This window comes from Ochotona princeps, chromosome 29 (assembly GCF_030435755.1).
Source record: "Ochotona princeps isolate mOchPri1 chromosome 29, mOchPri1.hap1, whole genome shotgun sequence".
Classification (NCBI taxonomy): Eukaryota; Metazoa; Chordata; class Mammalia; order Lagomorpha; family Ochotonidae; genus Ochotona; species Ochotona princeps.
This window is the reverse complement of record NC_080860.1, coordinates 13007473-13033572: the sequence shown is the minus strand read 5'-3', so window position 1 is coordinate 13033572 and position 26100 is coordinate 13007473. Positions and strand designations below refer to the sequence as shown.

The window sequence follows — 26100 nt, the reverse complement described above, 5'->3', positions numbered from 1 at the left end:
GACTTAGAGCAAAGAATGAGAATCTGCACAGACCTCTTTTCAGCCCTTATTTTCTGGATAATACAGGAGAACGATGACTTGCAAGAAGCTGTCAAGTTGCCTGGAAATAACTTCAAGTGTATGAAAGGGCTGTGGAGGTCATGTGTAAACGCTGCCCTGTGTGATGAGGGGGGCTCGGCTGCCCTTGACTGTTGCTAACTGTATGGAAGGGTCGGGGGCGTGGAGCCAATCCCCTGTGGTATTAGGGGGAGAAAGGAGGTGGGACGACACAGAGAGAGATCTTCCAGCTACTAGTTTTCTCCCCAAAGGCTGGGCCAAGATGCAGTCAGGCTCTTGGAACTTCATCTGAGCCTCCCCCTCCGGGGGCAGGGACTCAAGGACGTGAGCCACCCTCTGCTGCATGCCACAGCGCACAGCTGCAAAGAGCTGGGACAAACTCAGGGTCCAACACTGACCTGAGCGGTACCTTAACCACCTTCTCCTCCTGCAGGCCCAGCATCCCAGTTCATCCACCCTACGCTCCCCACTCCCGGGTGGCAGGGTCCTCCCTCCCAGGTGTTCCCAGCCACACTCTCCTCGTACCTGGTCAAGCTTGGTTCTCATACAGGCTCTGCCTCTTCCTGGATTTCAGCTCCTTTAGCCACTGGGGAGAGGGCTCCACTGACCTAAGAGATACAGAGCATTAAATCGGGTGCGAGCTGGGACCTGGTTCCCTGCAGGCAGGGCCCTCTGGACCCCAACCATGTGCCGAGCCATCATGCCAGAGTTGGGGCATCGTTTGGCATTCAAAGGTGGCCAACATGCCCCTTCCAATAGTTAATGAAGAAGACGCATTGGTTTCAGTCCTACAGTGGGGAAGGTGAAGAAACCCACCACTCCCTGGCTGGCTGACACCTGCCTGCCCACTGCCTCTCAGCTGGCTGATACCTCCCTGTCTGCCCACCACCCATTGGCTGGCCGACACCTCCCTGCCTGCTCACCGCCCCTCAGCTGGCCCAGAAGCTCTGCTGTGCTCGGAGCTCCAACCCCTGCAGCTGCTGCCTGTGTCAGAGGGGCCTGACGATGGGTCCAAAGGGTCAGTGTTCTTAACTCTGTGGGCTACAGGGCATCTGTGACTGCAAGGTGACAGAAGCCACAGACGACACCCGAACCAACAGCCGGCTGCGTCCCAGGGAAGCCCCGTTCCAGAGCCCGGCAGCACCTGCTACCCCGCGCCTTAGGGCAGCAGGGGCTACTCTAGAACCCTCATGGCACAAATAATCCCCCAAGCCCCTCTGTCAACAGCCTGGGTGGGCAGGAGGAAGTGTGCCTCACTTTTCCCCTTCTGTGCAGGGACAGCTAGCTTATAAAAGCCCTTTTCCAGTAACAGAGCCTGGCTTTCCGTGCAGGAGGGCAAGGCGGAGGCCACCAGCCCCACCCCAGGCCTCCTTCCCCACCTCTTAGATCAGACTGCAGGGGCAGCCACAGGCATGGGGCTGGTAATTGGGGTCACGGGAAGCTGATGACTGCGCTGTCTGCCTGGGCAAGGAGCCCCTAAGGACCCATCCCTGAGGCCACTCACCTGTCCTCCTGCTCCATGCTGGGCGGCAGCACCCGACTGCCCAGCACCCCTGGCTGGAAGGGGGATTTGGGGGTCTTGGGCTGGGGGGCCCAGCTGGAGGTCTCACCAGGACCATCTGACACCTCTGGCCTCTTCTGTAGCTGAGCCTGGGGAGGAAAGAGAGATGGGTCTGCAAGGGCCCCTCGTGCAGGGGAAGGTGACATCTGGTGACGCTGGCAGGTCTGAGGAAGGCTCAACAGCAGTGGGCACAGGGCTGAGAAAGCGCAGAGGCCACACTGGCCTTCGCAGCTCCTGATCCCCCGACCCCACAGAATCATCTCCTTTGCTGAGAAGTCCCTGGGCATGGTGTTCCCAGCGAGGCGAACTGCTCTAGGAGCCAGTGGTGGCCGTGGGCATTCAGGTCCTTCACCATCATCACCATCACCACCCGGCTGAGTAAGCCCCCTGGGGACTCCCGTCCTCCTAGGGTACACGGCGCTTAGCAGTTCATTGCACAAGCGGGGCTTCTACAGGGAGCTAGCGGCTGCCTTAGCTCACTCTACGGAGGGCAGCCTGAAGCTCAACGGGGAAGCGCTCTGCCCAGAGTCACAGGGCAACCAGCTCTGGGAGTCCGAGCTGCCAGCAGCGCTTGCGGCCAGCGTGGCACATTCAAGCCATGTACTGGGGCCCTGGGACTGCTCGCTGGGGACTCGCTTTTGTCCCCAAAGCCTGCCCTTTACTGCCTCATAAAAACAGCTGTGCTGAGGCTTTTTCAGAAAGACGCTCCCACTCGTGAGAGCAGCATGCTGTGGGGTCAGTTTCAGGAACAGACGTGCCCCCACGATGTAGTGACTTTCTGCCAGAGGTGGCACAAGAAGCCTGGCTTCTGTTGGACCCTGCCGCTGGCATCTCTTAGGCCTGGGAGCACACACAGGGCTGAGACACCGCACAAAAGACCTTTCACTTAAACAGGAGACAATAAGGACCTTGGGAGGGCAGCGGGGGACCACACAGTGACCGCAGGTGCGTGATGCCCGGCGCGGAAGCCCCTCCCTTATCTGCATTCAGGCCCGTTCCATTCCAGGTCTACTGGAGAGACCCGAAGGCAGCTCAGACCTTCCACCAGGGTCCTGTAATCTGGTTAGGTGTGACTCTGCTGGTGTGTTGGGATCCCCACGCCATTGACACTGATACCATCACTCCCTGTGCCCACTTTCCTAGCAGCCTTGGGAGGCCCTGGGAGGAGGTTCCCCTCCTGTTTCCCTGACCCTCATCCCACCCCGGGAATGATTAGCCCCATTCCACACACAGACCCAAGGAGGCTCAGCTATGCAACCCAGCACAGCTACAGGCTCGGGAGCTGAGGACAGGCAGGGAATCCACAGCACCGTCCCAAGGCCCCTGCCCTGCTCCCCACCCCACGCGAGGCTGGAAGGAGAGATTGTCATGGGGGGTCCAGGCAGAGTGGGGTGATGGGCACGACTTCCCTTGAGTCCTCAATAAGAATGAAGGGAGGGAAGGACAGGGACAAGAAATGGATGGGAAGATGGACGAGAGGAAGGAAAGCGGGGAGGGAAGGAGGGAGAGATGGGGGAGCAGGCGCCGGGACAGGTGGGCGGCTTGGTACCTTCAGCACAGCTGGATCCATCCCTGGGAAGACGGGCATCCTCTGAGGACGGCTGATGGGCGTCCTCTCGGCCCTGGGTAGCTTCTCCTCTTCGTCGGACTCCTCCTCCCTCCTGGGCGATTTCTCTTCTGTCAGACAGACAAGGGTACCAGTGTCACGGGCCACTGCTGCGGAGGGCGGTGCTGCTGTGTGCCAGGTGCTTGGCATACAGTCCCTCCTGTACTCTCTGCCACGAGCCCAGGGTGACAACACCGCTGGCCCCAGTTGACACATGGGGAGACCGCAGACGTCTGTGGCTGTCACAGTCTCTCCTCGTCACAGCTCTGCCTCTGGCAGAAGACCCTGACCATGGGCAGGGAGATGTGTAGGGGTGTGTGTGTGTGTGGCCGGGGATTCTCCTGGCGGAGGGCCCAGACAGACCCACCTGCTGGATCCATGGCCCATTCCATCTCATGGACACTGAAGGAAATCCTGGGAGTGGACACACACACGCCCAGCTAACAAGGTACAGGGGGCATGCGCACAGAGCAAAGGGTGGGCTTCTTGGTAAGCCTTGTAGAGCAGAGCCACCAAAACAGGAGACTTCAGGCAGCGGGCTTCCAGGGGCCAGGGGTGAGGAAATGTGCTGTCCCTGAGATGTGGACACCGGCATGGATGGGCATGGTTAGGAGCGGGCGAAGGGCCCAAGCCAAGCAAGGCAAGGCCTGATCCTCGGGCTCCCTCAGGCTCAGCAGGGAGCTGGCCATTGCATAGCCATCACTCTGGGCTCTGGCTGGCTCACGGCAGCTGCAGGGAGCCAGAAGGGCTGTGCTGTGTCCCGCAGGGTAGGAGCAGGGGGTGGAGGGATTCATGTGCCTTTGTCCCTACGTGATCTTCACTTGCTCCAAGGGGTGGCGGGGAGGAGCTCGGTTCAGAGAACCGAGAAAGCATGCAGAGAAAGCTGTCAATCAGACCACTCGGCATGGAGAGTGACAACCCTCCAACCACTTGTTCGAGGTCCGTGGCAGGAGGCGAGGCCCTCACCCCTAGCTTGGAGCTGGGTCAGCAGGGTCAGGTCCCCCACATGAACCACAAAGCACTTCCGGAAGCTCTGAAGGGCTAGAGATTGTGTGTGTAGGCCATGGGGCAGTCCACCACCCCAAAGACATTCTGTTGCTGACATGTCTCATGGCTTCCCGTCTATGGATGAAACCTAACTCCTCAGTACAGTGCAAAGGCTCTCCATGGCCCCACCCATCTTTCCAGCGTGATTCTTGCTATTCCCAACTTGAGTGATATTCAGCCACCCTGAGAAGCCACCACCATGGCCAGGCAATGCTCTTTCTACACTTCTGTCCCTTGGGCTCTGCAGCTGGTCCGCATGTGTTCTTTCAGATCCAGCTCAGAGTTTGAAGTGGAATGCAGCCAAAGCCACCCTTAGAGTGAAATTCATAGCTTTAAAATAATTAGGGGCTGGCACAGTAGCCTAAAGGCTAAAGTCCTTGCCTTGAACATGCCAGGATCCCATACGGACACCGGTTCTAATTCCAATGGCCCCACTTCCCATCCAGCTCCCTGCTTGTGGCCTGGGAAAGCAGTCAAGGATGGCCCAAGGCCTTGGGACTCTACACCTGTGTGGGAGACCCAGAAGAAGCTCCTGGTTCCCAGCTTCAGATCAGCTTGGCTCTGGCCATTGAAGCCGCTTGGGGAGTGAATCAACAGACAGAAGCTCTTCCTCTCTGTCTCTCCTCCTCTCTATGTATCTGACTTTCCAATAAAAATAAATCTTCAAAATAAAAATAATAATCGGGTCGGGGGGAAGACTGCTAATAAATGAAGTGATCTTTCAACTCACAAGAACAGTAGCGAATTTAACACACATGAAGGCAGACATAGCAGAACCTATTCAGTTCTGTCTCTTGTAACGCTATGAGTGCCCGTGAATATATTACCTTACAAAAGGATTTTTACCCAGTTTCTGAAGAACTCTGCAGAGCAAGAAACCAGGTTCATATGTGACTGTGTTCAGTTCTAAAGCCATCAAATCCACATCGAGGAGCCCTTCCCGGAGTCCCCGCTGCTTCAGGGGGCTGCCTGAAGAGGGGAGGGGCACAGCCATACCCGTGGAGTCCTTGAACATCCACACGTTGTCGGTCTCCTCCTCCAGAGGGGAGCAGCTCTCCGACTGGCTGAACTGGCTGCGCCGCAAGTTGTGGGAGAGGGGTGCCCGGCGGCGGCATCTCTTGCTGAGCTGCACCCGGGTCTTGAGAGCACTTGAGTCAAGGATGGAGGTTTGCTGTAGGAGTGGCAGGGAGAAGAGGGTGGCCAAGGGAAGGAATGATCAGCTGAGGGACTCCCCACAGGTGGGAGTGGCCAGCCTGCCCACCACATAGCAGTCAGCTCAATACAATCCTAACCCTTCATTTCCCCTAGAAACATGGGGCCCGGGACTACCGTGGCGTAGTAAGTTAAGCCTCTACTTGCGGCGCTGGCAACCCCCAGGGGTGCCGCTTTGAGTCCCAGCTGCTGTTCCATTTCCTATCTGGTTTCCTGCTAAATGTGCCTGGGAAAGCAGCAGAGGATGGCCCGAGTGCTTGGACCCCATCACTCCCTTCCCCCCCAACACCCACGTGGGAAACCCAGATGGAGTTCCATATTCCTGACTTTAGCCTGGCATGGTCACAGGCATTGTGGCCCATTTGGGGAGTGAACCAGAGAATTCTGCCTTTCCAGAAAAACAAATAAATATTCCAAAAAAATTTCTCTCAGAAAACAGGCTGCATAGACGGACAAGAACCAAGCAGGACGGTGCGCTGCGAGTGAACACAGCAGGTGCACCGTGGCAACGCTGCGCCCCTCCTGGTGTCAGGCAAGCCTGCGGGCTAGACTAATGCTTCAGTGTGCAACAGGAAGTCCGTCCATGCTTACTGGCTTGCTACCCGGGACAGAGGCAAGTGGAGGGTCCTGGGAGTCCTCCATGATCACCAACTGTCCCCAGGGGAAGAGCTGAGGGGCTGCGCCACCACCCTCCGCCTCCCCCAAAGCAGGTGCACTCGGTCTGGCTGTGGCCACGTGTTCTTTCCAGGAGACGTGGGTGGAGCTCTGCCAAGGCCAGGGTCCAGCTGCCCCATTCAAGCCCCTGCCCACTGTGTGTCCTTGGGCCATGATTATCATCTCTCCGAGCCGGGCCTGTGCCCATTTGTACAACGGGAAGCAGCCCAGTAGCTTCCCCTTCCCAGGTGGCCGGGAGAAACCCTCACCGCACGACCTCAGGCGGCACCAGGCTCTGGTCGAGAGCCACGCGGCTTCCTTCTCCCAGGACAGAGAAGGGTGAGTAGCGTCCCTCTGCCTCCCAGCTCTGCTTTGCAGAAATCCACCCCCCCCCCCCCGAGGGCTTCCTTCCTAAAGATGGTTAAGTGACAGACAACCCCCTGCCACGGCAGAGAGAGTGCCAAAATTTGCACAGTGGCTGAGTTCTCCTGGGAGGCGGGAGGGAAGAGGTTGCCCCCTTAGACAAGACCCTGCAGGGCCGGGTAGAAGGTTCAATGGAGAGGTACAGGTGCTTCCAGGAGAGCCACTCCCGGGAGACCCAGGAGCGCCCCACTCGCAGGCTACGACACCAGGAACCATCACCATTTCCCAGGCACACGCCTCGCCACTCACATTGATGAAGGCGAAGTGGTCGGTTCCCCTCGCGGGGCCGGCGTCAGGGGTGGGTGGCCCCTCAGTGCCGTCGGTGGAGTCCAGGTCAGCGCTGGAGCGGTCCCCGCCGGCGCTGCGCTGCTCCGTGCTGGGTTCCTGCTGGCCAGCGGTCAAGGTGGCCTCCGGCTGGGAAGATGACGAGGAAGACAAGCGTCCGCGGGGGGATGGCTTCCACGTCGCGGTCGTGGTGCCACCGTCGGGGGATGGGGACTCTGGGGCCAAGCTGAAGGAAAGACAGGGACGAGAGCCTGGGCTGAGGGGTTGATGCTGAGAAGGGAAGTACAAGTACAGGGGCAGGGGGACACAGACCCCAACTCCCCCCATCACCACCTTTCTTCATATACCAGCCAGCAAGCAGTGGATGGAACACATACACCCCCACCCCAGCCTCTGGGGGAATCGTGCCAGGAGGTGAAAGAACACCTGGGCAGGTGCAGAGTGTAGGTCAGCGCTGTGCCGTTCCAGATGCTCCAACAGGCGGTCATTGGACCCGTGTGCTTGGGCCACCACCTGCCGCCTTCCCAGGTGCATCAACAGGGAGCTGGACGGGAAGTGGAGCAGCCAGGACTCGAACCAGCGCCCCATGGGGTGCCAGAGTTGCAGGTAATGGCTTTACCCCCTATGCCACAGCGCCGGGCTGTGACTAGACCCTTAGCATGTGCTGATAGTTGAGATGTCCTGTGAGTAGAAGGTACTCATTGGGTGTTTTGAATGCAAAATGGAAATGTGAACCTGTCTCATTAAGAACTTCTCATGCTAACAGTATGGTGAAATGATCGTCTTCAGACCTGTTGGCATTGATAAAACACATTAGTGAAAAATTAATTTCATTGGGGCCAGCACGATGGCTCAATCAGCTAACCCTTCACCTTCAAGCACCAGCATTCCATATGGGGGCCAGTCTGTGTCCCGGCTGCTCCGCTTCCCATCCAGCTCCCTGCTTGTGGCCTGGGAAAGCAGTCGAGGACGGCCCAAAGCCTTGGGACCCTGCACCCACATGGGAGACCCAGAGGAAGCTGCTGGCTTCAGATCAACTCAATTCTGGCCACTACAGCCACTTGGGGAGTCAACCAGTGGATGGAAGATCTTTCTGCCTGGATCCTTCTCTCTGTAAGTCTGCCCTTCTAATGATAATGATAATAATAATAATAATAATAATAATAATAATAACTTAAAATTTTAAAATTTAATCTATTTTTGTTTTAATGTAGCTACTGGGACATCTTATTTTATAATTTTATTAATTTGAGAGTTTAACGGGGATGGAAAGACAGCTAGCATCTGTTGCTTGTAATGCCAGGGCTGGGCTAGATCAAAGCTAGGAGCGTGGCACCCAACTCAGGTCTCCCGTAGGGTGCCAGGGACCCAGCTCCCTGGAGTCATCCCCAATGATTCGCAGAATCAGCAGAGCTGGGGTTCCAATCCAGGCCTGGGTGGTTTTAATCCACGAAGAATGAGGGAAGTACCGTAGAGCGGGCAACAGATGGCGCCATTTTCCAAGGAAATCATTGTGAGGGTCAACAGGCGGCAGTGCCTCCTGACAGACAGCAGAGGGCGCCCGCCCCAACAGGTCCTGATGAGAGTCCCTGGGTGGTGGTGGATCGCTCAACTCCTATGAGACCGGGCCTCCATCCCTTCCAGATTTCCATCTCCCCATCTTCCAAGCAGCCACGGCTCTGGGCCGTAACCCAGGTGCAGCCACTCCAGAAAGCACAGAGTACCGCAGAGAGCTGTACCGGAAGTGGAGCAGCCGGGACATGAACCAGTGTCTATGTGGGATGCTGGCGCCGTGGGGCGGGGGGGAGGGGGATTATCCTGTGGAGCCACGGTGCCAGCACACACACCCTCTACCCCTTTCAGTGGGGCTGGCATGTGACACAGCAGTTAAGATGTCTCTTGGGATGTTCACATCCCATACTGAACAGCCGAGTAGCATCAACTCTAGCTCTGTCACCCCAGGAGAGAACAGGGAACAGCTCGAGTTCTGGGGCCCCTGCCACCCTCCTGGGAGACCCGGATGGAGTCCCTGGCTCTGGACACTGGCCTGGCCTAGGCCTGTCTCATGAACTAGTGGACAGAAGATCTCTTTTTCTCTCCATCTGCCAGTTATTCAAATGAAATGTCTTCAATGTTTAAAAAAAAAAAAAACTACGCATGGATTTAAAATCTTTTTTCTGCATCAAAAACAAACACACAAAAAAACAAACCCTTCTCTTTCAATTTCACCTTCCACGAACTTCTAGAAGCGCCCTTGGGATACCTGCATATGGGAACACACAGCTATACTGGAAAGCAACCAGAAGGACGTAGGACAAGCAGCATGGGTGGCAGTAATGCTGTGCGTGCAAGTAGAGGTGGGGGCACTTTTATGAAAATCTTCATGATTTCCCCATGTTGCTAAAACATGTACACTGGACACACAGTTCTCCAGGAGCAATATTTCAGGTACTCAAGTTTATCTGCAGCCCTTACCACGTTGTTCTAGAACATTCTCACATCCCCAATGTACCCCTTCAGCAGTCTCTCCCCGCACCCCTATCCCCAGTCCCTCACCTGCAGATATGCTTACTGTGACACCAAGGGGCCCTTGGTAAATTTCTGATAAAAAACAGAAATTGCATGGCCTACCCGTCCCGGCACTGGCGCTGGTCCGTCCACGTCCCATACTGGCTGTCAGCTTCCTGCACGAGGGTGTCTGTGTCCTTGGCTTCGCCTGTCCTCCTGGAGAAGCATTGCTTCAGCTGGTCCTGCAGCAGGAGACATGAATAAAGGGGCGGCGCTCAGGAGAGAGGCCAGGATGCCACGGCCCGTGGGCAAGGTCACAGCTCATTCCTGCCACTCCCTGCCACCCTCCTAGGTGAGCAAAGGCAGCCTGAGACCAGGCAGCACCTGTCCTGGCCTGTCCCAGACATCTCAGGGTACAGGGCAAACCAGGGGGAGTTAGGGGAGGTGGTTTCTGGCCCCTTGCCCTCCCACTCCAGGATGGCCTGGCCAAATGGCACTCCTTCGTCAAAACCCACAATGCATCTCTCATCAGCACATGTTGCAGCCACCCCCGCGGGGCACTGAACTAGTAGCAGGTGTCGCACTAAGCTGCCAACATGGGAGCACCTCACTGGTCACCCACAGTCCTGCCCTATCCATCCTAGGAGGTACAACTTCCATACAGTCCCCTTTGACAGTCAAGAAATGGAGACTTACAGAAGGGTGAGTTACAGGCTCAAGAACAAAGAATCTCTAAGTGGCAAAGGGGTGGGGATGAACTTGCAGGTGGAAGCCAGAGCAAGTTCTGCAGGGTCGTGTGTGTGTGTGTGTGTGTGTGTGTGTGTGTGTGTGTGTTGGGGAGGGGAAGAAAGGAACTCATCCCAGGGAAAGTGGTGTCTAAAGTTAGGAAGAACCCATCCATTCACCCCCGAGGTCCAGGTTCAGGCCCAGAATTCCCGAGGGCAGCACCCCTCACTCCTGGCAGCCTAACACCGTCTCCCTCCAGAACATTCCACCGGCCCGACAGTGGCCAGCTGGGTAAGGCCCATGCTGGAATAAACAGACTACTGTTAGGTACTTGGTTCAAATAAGCCTTAACATGTGTCCCCACATTTCAATGGTGCATAGCCTTGGCTAAGCAAGTTTAATGTTCTAAAGAGATTTGTTTACTTGAAAAAACAGAGTTACAGAGAGAGACAAAGAGAGTTCTTCTAGCTGCTGGTTCACTCCCCAAACACCTTCATCTGCCTGGGTGGAACCAGGCCAAAGCGAGCAGCCAGGAACTCCACAGAGGTCTCCCACATGGGTGGCAAGAGGCCAAGCCCTCAGGGCCATCGCCTGCCACCTTCCAGACCCCCTGGCAGGGAGCTGGATCAGAAATATGGAGTAGGTGGGACTTGAACCGGCAGTGACATGGCACGTGGCTGTCCCAAGCCGAGGTTTAACCCAGTGTTCCATCCAAAGCAAGTTAAATCAGTTGACTGCGCAGCCCGAAGCTCTGTAAACTTTTTCTAAAAAGGACCAGATAAACTGGGACTTCCCATCTATAAACACCTGTGTTTCAATAAAACTATTTCCAAAATAGGCAGCTGGCCAAATTTGGCCTCTGGGGAGCAGTTCACTGACTTCTTGCTGCATGAAGATGCTTGGGTATAGATTATGCTTTTTTTGCAGTGGGTAGGGGTGAATTTCTTAGTCAAAAAAGACAGTAAGAGGAAGATCCTTTAGGACATGTGTAGAAAAGAGTGTTATTAGGAAGAAAGAAAATGCTATACTACAGAAAAGAAATTCATGCTTGGAATTCAGGGTTTCTGTACCAAAACAAATGCTCAATTTAGTTTTTCCACTAACTTTTTAAAGTTATTTGAAAGGCAGAAGGACAGAGAAACAGAGAGAAGTGAGACTTCGTATCTGCCGGCTCACTTTCCAAATGCCCGCAAGAGTCAGAACCGGGCTGTATCAATGCTGCAGGCCGGGAACCCAACCCCACACGCACGGCAGCAAGCGAACTGCGTGTCCCGGGAAGCCACGTCGGGACTCAAACCCAAACTCTCCAACGTGGTGTGCAGGCACCCCACTGGGCGTCTTTACCACTGCGCTGCCTGCCTGTCCCCAGATAAACCTAGTTTCTCTAGCTCCACTTTCCCGTGAGCTATTGGCAGCACCCCCAGATCGCTGGGAAGGGGGTGGGGAGAGGAATGTTATGCCTGCATGTATTTTGGGGGCGTCTGGCACATGCACCTACAAAAGAACCCCGAATCAGTGCCGCGCAGGGCAGCCCAAGCTGACAGAACGGATCTTAGCAATTCGAGAACTGGGACCCCATCCCCACCCCTCAGCCCCCAGGCAACTCAGTCCTCCCAGCTGTGCCCATGAGCCAGGTCTGTACAGGGGTGTGGGGGATGCCTGATCTTGATGTCTCCGAGGCCTTTTTCAAGCCCCCCTAGAAGCCCCAAATACCGGAATTGTCATGGACCCACTTTATAGGAGTGGACACTGAGGCCCAGAAAGGTGCTCTGGCACACCCAAGTCACGAGGTTAGAAAATGGTGGGGTTGGGATTTGTCCCCAGATGTGCCCCATGCCCAAGTTTGTGCTCTCCAAAGGTGTGAGAAACAAGTACGGTAGGGAAGGGCCCAGGGCGAGCCCCCGGAGCTTGCTCCCACAGCTGCCCAGCACAAGCTCTCCCAGCAGGTCTTCCCTGTGACATGGGTCCATCTCGGGGAGGAGCCAGGACCTCGGATGGGCTTCTGAGCGGGCCACAAAGTCAAGTTCACCTACAGCACAAGCCATGTCTCGCTATTGGCCCTGCTCAGTGGCAGGAAAGGGAGTGGTACTTCTTCCCAGGGGAAGCCGGTACATGGGTCACTGCCCCTTCTTAGAGGGCTCTAGAAATGGTGCCAAATGTGGTCAGGCATGGCCAGGCACAGTGAGGCACAGTCATGAGTGAGCAGATATGGCCAGGCATGGTCAGGCACGGTCAGGTGTGGTCAGGCATGCCCAGGTGTGGACAGGCACGGCCAAGCATGGTGAGGCATGCCCAGGGGTGGCCAGGCACAGCCAGGCGTGGTCAGACATGGCAGGCGTACCTGGATGCAGCGTGGCCAGAGTGGTGCCTTGGGTCGGGGCATAGGACCAGGATTGAACAACACACAGAGATGGGCACAGAGAGAGAAACACAGAGCAAGAGTGGCAGCCAGGTGCAGGTGTATACCCAGGTCTCAGACACGGGCCTGCAAGTGGGCACTGTGGTTGAACTGTTGCTTGAAACACCCCCATTACATACAGGAGTGCCTGACACCTGTCTTGGCTGCTCTGCTTCTGATCCAGCTTCCTGCTAACACATCCTGGGAGGCAGCAAATGATGGCCCAGCAGGGCTGGATGGAATTCAGGGCTCCCAGGTTCAGCCCAGCCCAACCCTGCCTATGATAAGCATGTGAAGAATGAGTCCAAGGATGGAAGATGGTTCTTTCTTTATCTCTCATCCTATCTCTATCTCAAGATGAAAAATAAATGAATATTAAGAGAATAAGGAATAAAGGGCTTGCCAGCCCGCCTGGCCTACGGGGCCATCCCCAGGGAGCACACCTGCTGTGTGCACCTGTCTGCACCAACCTCAGCTCTGGCACCACTTCACTGATGACCTGGCCCTCCCTAAGCTTCAGCATTCTCTGTCAGCCCGTGATGTGGGACAGGAGGTCTCAGTGTCTCTGCCTTGTGACGGCTGTCCTTGGATGTCCAGCACTTGCTAAGCCTCCTGAGGGAAGTACTGATTTCCAGTGGAAAGGGTGTGGTCAATCCCTGCTAAAGGAGCATCTATTCCGGTAGAAATGTAGACCACAAGCATTTAGAGGACAGGTGCACATTAAACCCCCACTCCCAGCCCGCCCCCGGAAGGGCTCTACGAGGGAACAAACCAGGTGAACCCAGTTCTGCCACTTCGCTAGCTTGTGACTCAAGCTTTCAATCTTCCCATCCGTGAAATGGGATGAGAATGGTGCTGGTTGGGGTGAGTGTTGGGAAGACTCAGGAAATGTCAAGTCAGCACTGAGCAGATCCATCATGAGAGGATGATGACATCCGCTGTGCCATTCTCCGAAACACATCACTGTGACACACATGGGCATAACGTGGCAGCCTTGTCATTTAGCTGAGGGCCAAATCGGTATCCCTTCTCAGGGCACCCAGCTCTGCAGGGTACATAAGTCAACCCAGGGGGACCTGCAGGCTACAGAAGGATGGCTCAGGCATATCACGCCATCTCCACAGGTGTCACCCAAAGTCACACCCCTACAGCTGACGGCAGGAGGTGTTCTGGGACCCTGAGCAAGGTGTCCTGTGAGACTAGACACACTTGACAGCTCGGCTGGAGGCCCCGGATCTTGGCAGACTCAAAGTCACAATTCCCTCAACCCAGTCCCACCCACAGTAGCACCCTGGGGCTTGCACTCTGAGTGTCGGAGCAGGGAGAGGAGGCTGCGGGCTCACAGGTGCTCTATGCCCTACAACGGGGTTGCAGCCCACAACACCTGTGGCGAGGTGAATGTATCCCAAATGGGAAAACGCCCGGATGGGAACTGGCATTGTGGCGCAGCCAGTTAAGCCATTGCTTTCAGTGCCGACATCCCACGTGGGAGCACAGGGCTGAGTCCCACAAGTGCCAGCTGCTCTGTTCCTGATCCATTCCCTGCTAATGCACCTGGGAAAGCAGCAGCAGCACACGGCCCAAGGGCTTGGGCCCCTGCTACCCATGTGAGAGGCCTGGACGATGTTCCTGTCTCCTCTGTTTGGTCTGGCCCAGTCCTGGCTGGTAGATCCCTTTGGGAAGTCATCAGCAGGTGGAAGGACTGCCCATCTCCCCCAGCCTCACCCCTTCTCTCCTCTTTTCCTGTCGCTATGGCTTTCAAATAAGTTAATGTTTACAAAAACACATTCAACACACCTGACCCATCCAACAGCCTAGCTTAGCCTGATGCACTCGGAGCACTGGCTTTATTAGCCTGTGATTGGACAAGGCCACACTATTTGAAGGCAGCGGTCATCTCCCACAGCTTACTGAAGGTGGTGCTGAAGCAGAACAACAGAATGGCAGGGTGCTTTGGTGCCACCGTAAAGTCGAAAGTCCAATGTTAAACCACTGCTGGGTTGGAGCTCACCAATGCTAAGCAAGTACCTGCTCTGTGCCTGGCACCACGTCGGAGTCCTCACATGATCAGCTTATTTCCTGTCGTACGTATATGAATATCCACATCTCACAAGTAGAGAAACGCATCAATGTGCTGGCTGTGTCCCAAGAGAAGCAGCACATCCTCCTGGAAAGCCTAGGAGTCGGGCGTTGCCTCTACTCCCACTCACCAGATGAGACTAAGGCATGCGGATGGAGAACCCCTCTACAAACCCAGGCAGCCAGGTGTGCCACATCTGTCTCTTCCCAGCCCACCAACTCTTGATGCAGTTCCAGCCAAAACGCTCCTCTGGGAGACACAATGTACAGTTTGTTAGCTTCTGGTCCTTGCTGGGGCCCCTGTCTACCTGGAATGTACCCCTAAAACACATCTTAGGCATTGTCTCCTCCACCTTCAATGTCCCAATCAGCCAAGGCAGGCTAGGTCCCCAGAGGGGAACCCTGTGCTTGCTCCGTCCTGGCTCCCATCTGTCCCGGGCTGATCCCATCCTGGTACTTAGCTGGGCTGGGCTGGGGCTACTGCTGGCTCTGGCTGGCTCTCTCAACTGTGGGCAGCAGGGAGGGTGGGCAATGGAGTCTGAACCAGGGAGCTGCCAGGGGAAGCAGGCCTCTCTGAGGTGACATTCGAGCAGAGGCAGGGGTGTCATCCAGGAGGACACACTGGACGAGGCATCCGAAGAAGCAATGGCAAGCGCCAAGTCCTGGAGATGGGAGCTCCTGTGACAAGCACGCCACAGACGGGGTCTTTGACACTGGATGCGTGGGTCACTCCCACTATCATACACTGAGCTCACAGGCTCATCCCCCACTCCTCAACTCTGGGCTTCTTATTGGATGAGGCTCAACTAATGCAGTGTGCTAACTAGACAGGGGTGGAAGATGGGCCACTGAGGGGGCCCCAGAAGAGCTGAGGGGGCAGCAGGCCAGGGCTCCCGACACCCCAGATGATATTCTTAAACAGTGATTGGGCACCAACTGTCTACATACAAGACCCTTTCCTGGGTGCCTTTATGTGGTCTCCCAAGCAGAATTAAGTCAGGGAACTTCAAATACCTTGGTTCCTCTTGGAAGGTAGAGCGAGGACACATTTTCCAGCAAAACAAAGGCCACTTACCAGGGCTATAAAACTGTCCAGCAGAGCTGGAGCCAAACCGAGGTAGCCCAGACTCAATGCTGCTTCCTAGAACCAACTCTCACGGAGACAAGGGCAGCAACCTTGACCCTGGAAGCTCACAGGGGTGCCAGGTGATTTCCACGATTAATACCATATCAGATGCAGTGTACAGACAAGGCTAGGAAAGCAAAGACATGAAGAGGTGTGGGTGAGAGGCGTGTTTGAGTAGTATGTCCTGCCAACTGTGCATCAGGCACAGGCCGGGGTGTCATTGTGGAACCCACAGACAAGAGCTAGTGCCCTGGCTCTCTACTGCCCACTGGTGGCTGAGCGATCACAGGTGGCCCACTTCACCTACAAAACCTAACATGGAACATCCAGCGACTTCAAGCTTCCACCTTGATTGTCGGTGCCTCGTTGGAATCTGCCAGCCGCTGCCTGCCAAGGGCCCTCCACCCAGCGGGCAGCTCTACATGGAGGGGACCTCTGGCCCTTGTCACCAGGCTTCAAGGCATGAGCTTCAAAGGGAATGCCACTCCCAGGAGCACCCGGATGTCACTGCCAGCAGGAGCCAGTTCTACACCCCAGTCTGGGGTTTCCCATCAGGCCAATCGAGGGGAAGTCCCCCAGAGGGCAAAGGGGAAGACCCCCTGGAGGGCAAAGAGGATACTGGAGGTTGCTGTCACCTCCCTGGGAGGAGCCAGGAACTGGCCCTTCCCCATCCTGGATGGTCCTGGGTGGGGTCCCTGGGAACCCGGCATTGAGACAGAGGCTAGACTGCGGCCTTGTGGAAGTCACAATCAGCCTCACCTCCCTGCTGTCTCCGAGGTTACCTCCTGGTCCCACCATCCCCAGGGCTTTCCCAATAACGCTGCTGCTCTGAAGGCTTTCAGCTCAACCCCTTCCCGCAGGGGACCAGAGCCAGCAGCATTTTCCACGTCTTCCTCCAGCTCCCTATTCATAGTCTGCTGACAGGCAAGGGCTGGTTTCCAGCCATAATGAGGGAACCCCTGGGGCCCAGGACTTAGAGGAGTCCCCCCCACCCCCACGGTGGCTCTGAGACAGTAGGTAGCCACTTTTCCCCAAAGGGAAGGGATTCTCAGCTGTACCTGCATGGCCCAGCATGGGTTAGGCTAGTCCAGCACCAGAAGCACAAAAGGGGCATCTCCCTTTGAATTTGGGGGTCATGGACCCCCAATGGCCAGATGCACACCTGTCTCCTTTTCTGATCTTGCACAGAACCATCAGACACCTTCATATATTGGCAGTCACACCAGAACATCCACCAGGCTGGGGTTCATGACAACGCCCGAGGCCAGGGAGGGTCCCCCAGTGAGGAGGTTCAGGGTGGAAGTCACTGCTATGCACAGGCTTGTAACCCAAGCTCCTCTCTGTTCCTGCCCAGTAATGGGGAACTGGGAAAATCCCTTAGTTTCACTGAGCCTCAGTTTCCCCACCTGTACAAGGTGTGCAGAATTCACACACACGTCACTCAGCTATTGGGACCACAATAACACCGAGGTCATCTGACTCTCAGGGACTTCCCAGCACAAAGTCCATTCTGGCTTATGCAACTCAAGAATTGCTTCATATATCCATCTGATGACCTTGGGGGCGGGGGGAGTCACTCTTGAACTTGGCCTATGGCTGGGCACTGAGCCTCTGAACCCAGAGGCCAGGAGGGCATGCCCTCTTCAGGGGAGTGTGGCGAGGCGTGGCTTGGCATGGTGGGGTGGGGTGACAGTGGTGTGTCTGTAGCCAGGGGAGTCTGTTGTGTGCAGGGAGTCTCAATAGATGAGTTTGTTTTTTTGCTACCAAATATGCTGAAATCCATACAACGTATTATCCTCACAGTCTTTTTCCCTGAGCTTTCTAAAGACGCCCCAACAGGAGCCAGGCTCCCAACAGTCCACACAGACACTGTCGCCATGCACCCCTTCAAGAGCCCCATGATGGCCACCCTAGTAGCACTCCCTCTCACAGAACACTTGAGGAAATGGGGGTTCAGACAGGTTCATTCACACAGCACATCTGTGGCCAATGCAGGATGGACACAGGCCAGCCCATCCCCAAGCCCCGGGGTTCTAGACTGCCAGCCTGCTGAGTGCCATGGGGGCTTAGCCTGGAAGTTTGGAGACAAGCCGCACATACTCAGTGCAGAGAAAAAGACAGAGAACAATCAGAAAAGTGGCAAGGGGTGGGCACTGGCCCGAGCAGCTGTCTCTGGGGACACATCTGCCAAATCAGAGGGCATGACCCCAGCTTTCTGCAGGTGCAGCGCTGGGAGGCAGCTCAAGCAGCCGGATCAGTACCACCCAAGTGGGGGACTCGGACTGAGCTTCTGGCTCCTGGCTTCGGCTTGGCCCATCTTCTCCGCGCTGGGCATCTGAAGAGCGAAGCAGACGATGTCTGTCTGTCTCGCCTTCTTTCTCTGCACCGCTCTGCCCTTCAAATAAATAAAAACGTAAAGGAGAAACAAGGACAGTATGTGTATTGCCCAGCATCTTGCATTTCACACGCCCATGGCAGTCTATGTAGAGGAAGGCTGAGGAAGGAGGGTGGGCAAGAGGAACCAGCCTGGGAGTGCCCTCTGCCCTGGGGCTACCAGCTTTGCACTGAGTCATGTCAACAGGGACGTTTTGGCATTCTCACATCCTCACATGACAGCCATTATCTACAAGGACAAGGCACTGCAGCGTTCCTACAACCTGCCTGTACGGCTGTGGCCCACCCACTCGGTGCCCACAATTCCCTCCCAATCCATGGACCTGTTTATGTGCCATGTGGTTTGCTTGCTGACGGCCCGGGGCTGACTAGAAACACCACAACGGGTGTGGAATTATTGTCACTTGCTGAGTTCTCAAGGTACCTTGCTCAGTGCTGGGTACAGGGAAAGCTTACAAAACACCAGGTGGTCCCCAGTCTGCCAGGGTTTGACTTCATGATTTTGCAGTCTTATAAGGGTGAAAAGGCACGTCCACTCCCGAACTGTCCTGTTTTTCAAACTGGGTTCAATAAATCACACGAGAATAGTCAACACCCTGGTATAAAATAGGCCTGCGTTAGATGTGTGTGTGCCCAAATGCAGGCTAACACAGGGACACCTGTGAGGTGACCCACGCTAAGCAATGGCACTGGGCAGGTCAAGTGTACTGAACGCATTTTTTGACACAGAATCAACTTAATTAAGCTTGGGTTTCTGGCAACATAGCAGAAGGTTCAGAGAACCAGTTGTACAACTCCATGGTGGTGTTGGAAACTGTCCCTAGAGCGAGAGGACCCCGAGAAGGAGCAGGAGCCTCTAGCTTGAAGATGGCTTCATGCACCTGGCTGACTTTCCTGAGCACACAGCACCGGCCAGGTGGGTTCACATTCTAACCAATCAGGGCACCAACTGCCAAGGATATCCCGTTCCTAAGCAACCAGAAGCCGAAGCTCAGCTGTGCTCCCTGGGTCCACAGGGTTTGAGTGTGGAACTCCAGAGTGGAGCGGGTGGTGAGAGTCTGCCCAAAGGAAGCAGAGAGGGGAAAGTGTAAGTTCATTAGCGTCTAACCTCGAGCAAACAACCATTCTCGCGGCATCTCGTGGCTTACAAGGTGCTTACCAGGGATTTGTTCCCTCCTCAGCCCTTCAAAGAGAAGGTGCTAACATTGTTTTTAAAGCCAGGAGCAAGCAGCTTGGGGAAAACCTAGACCTTGGCCAAGATCCTGGAGCCAGCATTGAGTAAATCCAGGCTTCTGGTTCACGGTTACCAAGTTCCAAACCTGGGGAGATGCCAGAGGGACCCAGGAGCTGGTGGTCTACAGCACAGCTTTGGTTCTCGTCTTCAGGGCGGGGAGTGGCTGGAAAGTGACCATCCAGTTGGGCGGTCCACCGCCTAAAGTGACACAGGGCATGGTGCAAGCCCCAGAAGGCTGGGAAGAGGGCAGTTAGAAGAGGGATGAGCTGATAGAAAAACACTGGGCTAGGTATGTCTTCCCCACTAAAAAAGGCACACATGTTAATAATAATAAATCTTTAAAAAAAGCAAATAGAACTCACTCCCCCTTCCACCATGAATCACGCACGCCCGGGGAGACCTCGGCTAAATCTAGGAGCAGAATGTAAGGGCAGGGCCGATGGGCGACACAGCGCGGTGGAGCTTGGGACACTGACATCAACGGCAGAGCGTCTGGGATGTTCCAGACCTGGCTCTGCACCTGACTCTTAACTTCCTGTGTCATGGCAACAGCTGATGACTCAAGTACTTGGATCCCTGCCACCCACGTGGGAAACCTGGGTTGAGCTGCTCCTGGTTTCAGCCTGGTCCAGCCCCAACTGTGTGGGCAGGAGACCAGGCAATGAGATTCCTATTTTCCCACTCTCTCTCTGCATTTCAAATTAAAAAATAATAATAATACGGTTATGGACAACTGACTGGCGCAAGTATTCATTTCACATCTGAGTTTCCCCTCGCACTGAGCCCAGCTCCCTATCCATCTAATAATCTCTGGAGGCATCCAGGCTCAGGGACTTAAACTCCTGGTGGTGACAAGTCCCACAGCATATGGTACCTCAGAGCTTCTGCACTCACTCTTCCTCCTCCATCCTTCACTTCCTTCTCCCACCCACAGGTCTCCTCCTGCAAGAGTGTTCCTGGCCTCCTACCACACAGGGCACATGCTTCCCAAGGCCCAACATGGGGCAAATTGTCTTGCTCTCCCAGCACGTGGTCGGCCACTTAGTGGACACGCAGGTGGTTCCATCAGATCCACATGACACCCCTGACAGTGGGAAAGTTCCAGGCCTGTCACTCTTCCAGAGAAGGGGGTTTATGGAGGCTTGGAGGCACAGAGTAATCTACTCAAAGCCATACAGCCACTTCTCTCTCATCTCCCAGGGGAAACTGGGGGCTCACCATGGGAGAAAGCAGTGCCACTCCCGGCCCCGAGACCCATCTTCCCAAGATCCACCCTGGTGAGCCACTTTTTATGCTACGATTGCCTCTCTGTATACCCCAAGGCAGTGAATGCTCCTTTTGTAAATAGCTTCCAAATAGCATCCCCCAAATTCCCAGCTGCAAGAGCATGAACCCAGGAGACCCCTTACCACCCTTCTGAACTGTTCGTTCCCTGCCTCACAGTTGAGGTGGGAGGTGGGGGGAGGTACTTCTCCAGCAATGCACATGGAAATCAGTTTTCTCTTCCCTTTGGAGGGATGGCCAGGCCAGGCAGGGGGTGGGGTTCTCAAGCTCCCCAAACCACAAACAGCAACCCAGGATGTTCTGTGGCTGCCTCCCAGGGCAGCAGAGGAACCACAGCCCATGCGGGTTCTCCCAGGGGGAGAGCAAGCACGGCCCCCGCACAGCGGAGTTCTGCAACATTTCCCTGGCTTGGAGAGAAACAGGCCCAGATGTCTCGAAAGAACAGGGAATTTCCTGAAAAGATGCTGGCATTTCAAAGTCCCCATTTCCACCACCACAGATGGCAGTTCACTCTCCAATGGATCAACAGGTGAATAAATGAATGGACACTGTTGAGACAAGAGATAATGCTACAACTGAGAATGGGCACTCAACCTGGGGTTCCTGAATACATCCCATAACTAGGGAAACAGTTCATTGGAAAGGGTGGCCCCTTCTACAGGGAAGAAAACAAACAACGGACCTGGGCAGTCAGATTTCCACCAGTCTGCCAAGACCTCGCAGAGGTCACCCTGCAGAAGGCACTCCATATGCCCCGTGCACACATTCACACAGCCTCTTCCTGCCGAACAATTACACTTCCTCCATGAACTTCGACATGTTCACATGGTCACATCCTAGCCAGCCAAAACTGAGAGGAAGTGACGTTGCTTACACCCAGGCAGACAGAAGCACCAGTGACCAGCTGCCCATGGCTTCTTTCTGTGTCAAGTGACCAGACTTGGCTGCTTCATCAGCTTGGGCTCTGGTGTGATGAGGACCAGGGGGCACGGGCACAGCCAGAGTCAACGCTCAGAGAATTCAAGAGGGAAAGCCACCGCTGAGGTTCTGAGAGTTGACGGTGCTGTGACACAAACTGCCCCTCCTGACAGACACAGGGCCGGCAATTCTGAAGATGAGCACAGAACCACATGACACTGAGCACGGAACATCTGCCCTGGGACAGCCCTGAACGTGGTGAGCTCTTCGAAAACTGGGCAGCATGGTTACGCTTTTTATCATTACTACTACAAAGATCTGTTTATTTGAAAGGCAGAAGCAGAAGCAGGGTTGGGGAGAGAGAGAGAGATCTACCATCTACTGGCTCACTCCTCAAATGGCCACAACAGGCAGGCCTGGGCCAAGTCAAAGCCAGGAGCCAGGAGCTTCATTTGGATCTCCCCTATGGGTGCAGGGTCCCAGGGATTTGGGCCATCTTTCACCTCTTTCCCAGGTGCATTAGCACGGAGCTGGATCGGAATTGGAGCAGCTGGGACACCACCAATATGAGAAACCAGACCAAGAGTAATGGCTGTACCCGCTTCGCCATGATGCCAACCCCCATGATTACGCTTGTGAGCTGCAACCCAAGGCCCAGGTCAGGCATTGGAGCATGTCACTTCACCTCCCTGAGCCTCAGTGGCCACAACTCTAAAATGGGGGTTATAACTGCTGTTTCACAGGGCGGCTGCCCAGACACAAAGCTTCCAGGCACCTGTAGCACAGATTGCACAGCGAGCCCTCGATCCCCCTGCAGCATCACTTGTGACTGTTGTAAAACTCCTCTCCCAGGGGGTGCAGGTAGACACAGGAACACAGAAGAAAGATTCAAAGGCAGTGCCTTCCTCGTTCCCCTCTGGAGCGTACTCCCAGGAGACGGTCACATGAGGGGCACAGCCACCACTCTGTTTTGGTGGCTGCTATGTGAATGACATCTCAAAGGTCGTATTTCCTCCCAACCAGTGAGGAGGTGTGAGTGAGTCACACGTCTGGCTTTGGTTTTTTAGACTTAAGGAGTGGGAAGGAAATTGCAGGAGTGTGAAAGCAGAGCGGGAAAACAGGCGACACCTGGTACTAGAAGCAGCACACTACAGTCCACACAGCGGACAGACAGGACTAGAAGCAGCACACTACAGTCCACACAGCGGACAGACAGGCCAGGGGGCCCACCATTCCACAGGCTTCTTTATTTTTCTTAAGATTTATCTTATTTTAATTGGAAAGGCAGATATCCAGAGAGGAGCAGAGACAGAAAGATCTTCTGTCTGATGATTCACTCCCCAAGTGACCGCAACGGCAGGTGCTGCGCCGATCCAAAGCCAGGATCCAGGAACTTTCTCCAGGTCTCCCACATAGGTGCAGGGTCCCAAGGCGTTGGGCTGTCCTTGACTGCTTTCCCAGGCCATAGCAGGGAGCTGGATGGGAAGTGGAGCTGCTGGGTTTAGAACCAGCGCCCATATGGGATCCCGGTGCGTTCAAGGCGAGGACTTTAGCCGCTAGGCCACGCCACGGGGCCCCACAGGCTTGTTTAAGCTCTGTTGTCTTACAGAATCCACAGGGCATGGGTCCCAGCATCCCTGCCATGTCACAGATCCACAGCCCTGCCCCTTCTATAATACATTGTAGCATTCGTGCGGAGCCTACACACATCCAGGCATCCTTTCTAGACAATGTAATGAAGATGCCAGGCACAGGGTGGTCGTACTGTCCCATGCAGGAAATAATGGCAAGAAAGGTAAGTCTGTATGTGTTCAGCACGGATATTGTCTTTTGTTATTGTTGTTTTTTAATTGCACTTATTTATGTCATGTATTTCAAGGGCAGAGGAATAGAGAGGTTTCCCACATGAGGGCCTGAGACCCAAGTACTTGAGCCACCACCTGTTAGTGTCTCCCAGGGCAAGCATTAGCAGGATCCGGGAGCAGGACCAGAACTTGGACCAAGGTACCTCAATATGGGAAGTTGACATTCTACAGATGTGCCAAACACCTACCACCACACATGGACAATTTTTTTTTTAACTTCTTCCAGGGTTGATGGAATCCTTGCGTGTGGAACTAATGAACATGGAGCAGTGAAGGAATCATCACATATACTAACTATAATGTTACAATAACTCTTTGCACCTCTCAGTGCACCTGCCGGGGACTCAGCTGCCCCATCTATAAAACAGGATGTAGATGATGAGGCTTAGGATTGCTGCGGCCATGAGGGTGGCTATGAGACACGCTGCATTAGCTCATCAGGTCTGCATGATTGAGACTGCCCCAGGTGACTGAGGATGAACTCGAGATTGGTCCCCTCAAGCCTTGATCACCGTGGAGGCAACCCTGCTCTGCTAAGGTGCACTGCGGGTTTGGAAGCATTCCTGGGTGGCCTCTCCTCTCTGAGTTCTGCAGGTCACACTCACTTCAGCCATCAAGGCCCCTAGCTGCTCGCAGGGGCTAAACGACAGAGCGGATAACAAGACGTCCGCTGAAGTCTGCCCACGTCAGGGACACTTGTTTCCTATTTCCGGGTACTCCGGGAGATGAATTTGTTGCAACAAACTGATAAGAACACTGGAAATGAAAAGCTGTGTGGTTTTTTTCTTAACAACAATCAAGAAAAAGCCTTATGTAGTCACATGACGATAAAAGGGAGGGAAGAATCAGATTTCACTTCTCTCTTTCTCTCTCTTTCTCTCACACACACACACACACTTCCAAACAGGAGGGCAAATAGCAGGAAAAGGGCTCCACCCTCGTCTCAGTTCTCCCTGCACTGCCAGTCAAGTCCACGGTAAACGCAAGGTTCCAGCTGCCAACCCCTCCAGCACATTCATTAATTAAACTGTAGAGCTCTGCTCTGTTCCCGGAAACCTCTGCTCGTTTGCTAAGACCTGGAAGCCTACCAGGCTCAGCGCATAAGATGCCCAGCCAAGGCAGAGAGCAGCAAAACAAAACAAAACAAAACAAAAAACAAAACCCAGACCTGACCTGAAGTCTACTCCAACATGGGGCTTGGTAACTGGGACCAAGTCGTTCCTTCTTATGACGCCTGAGTCCCCTCTCTGCAAAGAAGTACCCTAGACCCAGGAGAGCCTATCTGAACTCACCACCCTTCTCCCCAACACCTCACCCCCAGGGCTTGGAGGAGACAGCAATGCCAGAGCTGGAGGGGAGCACACTTTGCCACATGCGCCGTCCTACATGCCCAAGGAAAAACAGAGGCAGAATGAGCTAATGTTGACTTTAGTCAGGCTATTTGGAGAACAGTCTTTTGATGGAAGCCAATCTAAGTACGTGAGGGAGGATTGGACGGATTTCCTGAAACATGTTTGTGCAAGATAGCAAGGCGTGGCGAATGTTATAGGGCACACATGCTACTCAATTCCTCCAGCGCCTGACATTCCCCGCCCCTCTCCCCATCCCTCGCCCCAACATCCCACCACGGAGCGTACAAACAAAGGAGCTAGACTTCCCCACTCAAGCACTCCCAACTGCCATCTCAGAAATATGGGAACCCAAGAACTTTTGTCTGCAAGAGGCTCCTAACGCACAGGTGCATAATGAAAGGCTCTGAAAAGTCTGCACGAAAAACACCGTTTAATCAGGTAGTTCTTTAAAAGGGTTGGTTCCGATATTATTCTTTCTTATCTATTATTATTGTTGTTGTTGTTGTTAGAGAGAGAAAGAGAACCAGAGCTCCCATCTGCTGGTTCACTCCCCAAATGCCTGCAATAACCTGAGCCAGACCAAACCGAAGCCTGGAGCTGGGGGACTCAATTCAGCTCTCCTATGCAGGTAGCAGGAACCCAATTACTGGAGCCATCCCTGCTGCCTGACATTGTCCACGTTAGCAGGAAACTGGAATTGGGAGCCACAGTCAGGACTTCCACGTACTTCAATGCAGAATATGGGTATTTCTAATCAGCATTTACACCTCTAGAACGAATTCCCACCCCAGCTGGTGGTCTTTAGTCATGGGACATCTACCACTATGTCCAGTGTTCAGACAAAGAATTCTTAGAAACTTCTAGACCGGAAAATAAGAGGGGAAAGAACTATCGTAGACATCTTCAGTAGAGATAGGGGAAAGTCTGGCTGGAAGGAAGATGAAGGTCCCTTTCCCACTTTGACAAAGCAGCAGAAAATGCACCCCCAAACTCACCAACCTCAGCTGAGGTACTGCTCCCACAAACCTCACATGCCCCCAACTGCCTCCTGAGGTGCCCCCCAAGTGAGGAAGCCAAGCATAGGACAGGTGCAGGGAAGTGCCCCCTGTCACCCAGGGGTAGGATCTGAAGCTGGGTCTGTCTTACTTTAAGGCCCGAGTGGGTTCTTTCTTTTCTTTTAAATTTTGCTTTGGGGCCAGCAACGGAAGCGCAGCAAGCTAATCCTCCACCTGCTAGTGCCGCATTCTGTGTGGACACCAATTCCTGTCCGGGCTGTTCCACTTCCAATCTAGCTCCCTGTTAATGCACCTGGGAAAGCAGTGAGGAATGGCTCAAGTCCTTGGGCCCCTGGATACACATGGGAGACCTGGA

The 26100-nt window shown here is 54.6% G+C and overlaps 1 protein-coding gene across 5 annotated transcripts in view; it reads right to left on the bottom strand.

The window, feature by feature from the left end:
• KIAA1671 (KIAA1671 ortholog) overlaps positions 1-26100 on the bottom strand; it is a 136970-nt gene that overhangs the window by 1445 nt on the left and 109425 nt on the right. For all 5 annotated transcript variants that reach the window (XM_058656959.1, XM_058656960.1, XM_058656961.1 and 2 more), the window contains 6 exons: positions 9477-9595; positions 6810-7071; positions 5268-5442; positions 3168-3295; positions 1562-1707; positions 583-665 (listed from right to left, as the gene is read on the bottom strand). In XM_058656959.1, the coding sequence (XP_058512942.1) occupies positions 587-665; positions 1562-1707; positions 3168-3295; positions 5268-5442; positions 6810-7071; positions 9477-9595 (909 nt within the window). In that variant the 3' untranslated portion in view covers positions 583-586. The remainder of the gene's footprint in view (positions 1-582; positions 666-1561; positions 1708-3167; positions 3296-5267; positions 5443-6809; positions 7072-9476; positions 9596-26100) is intronic.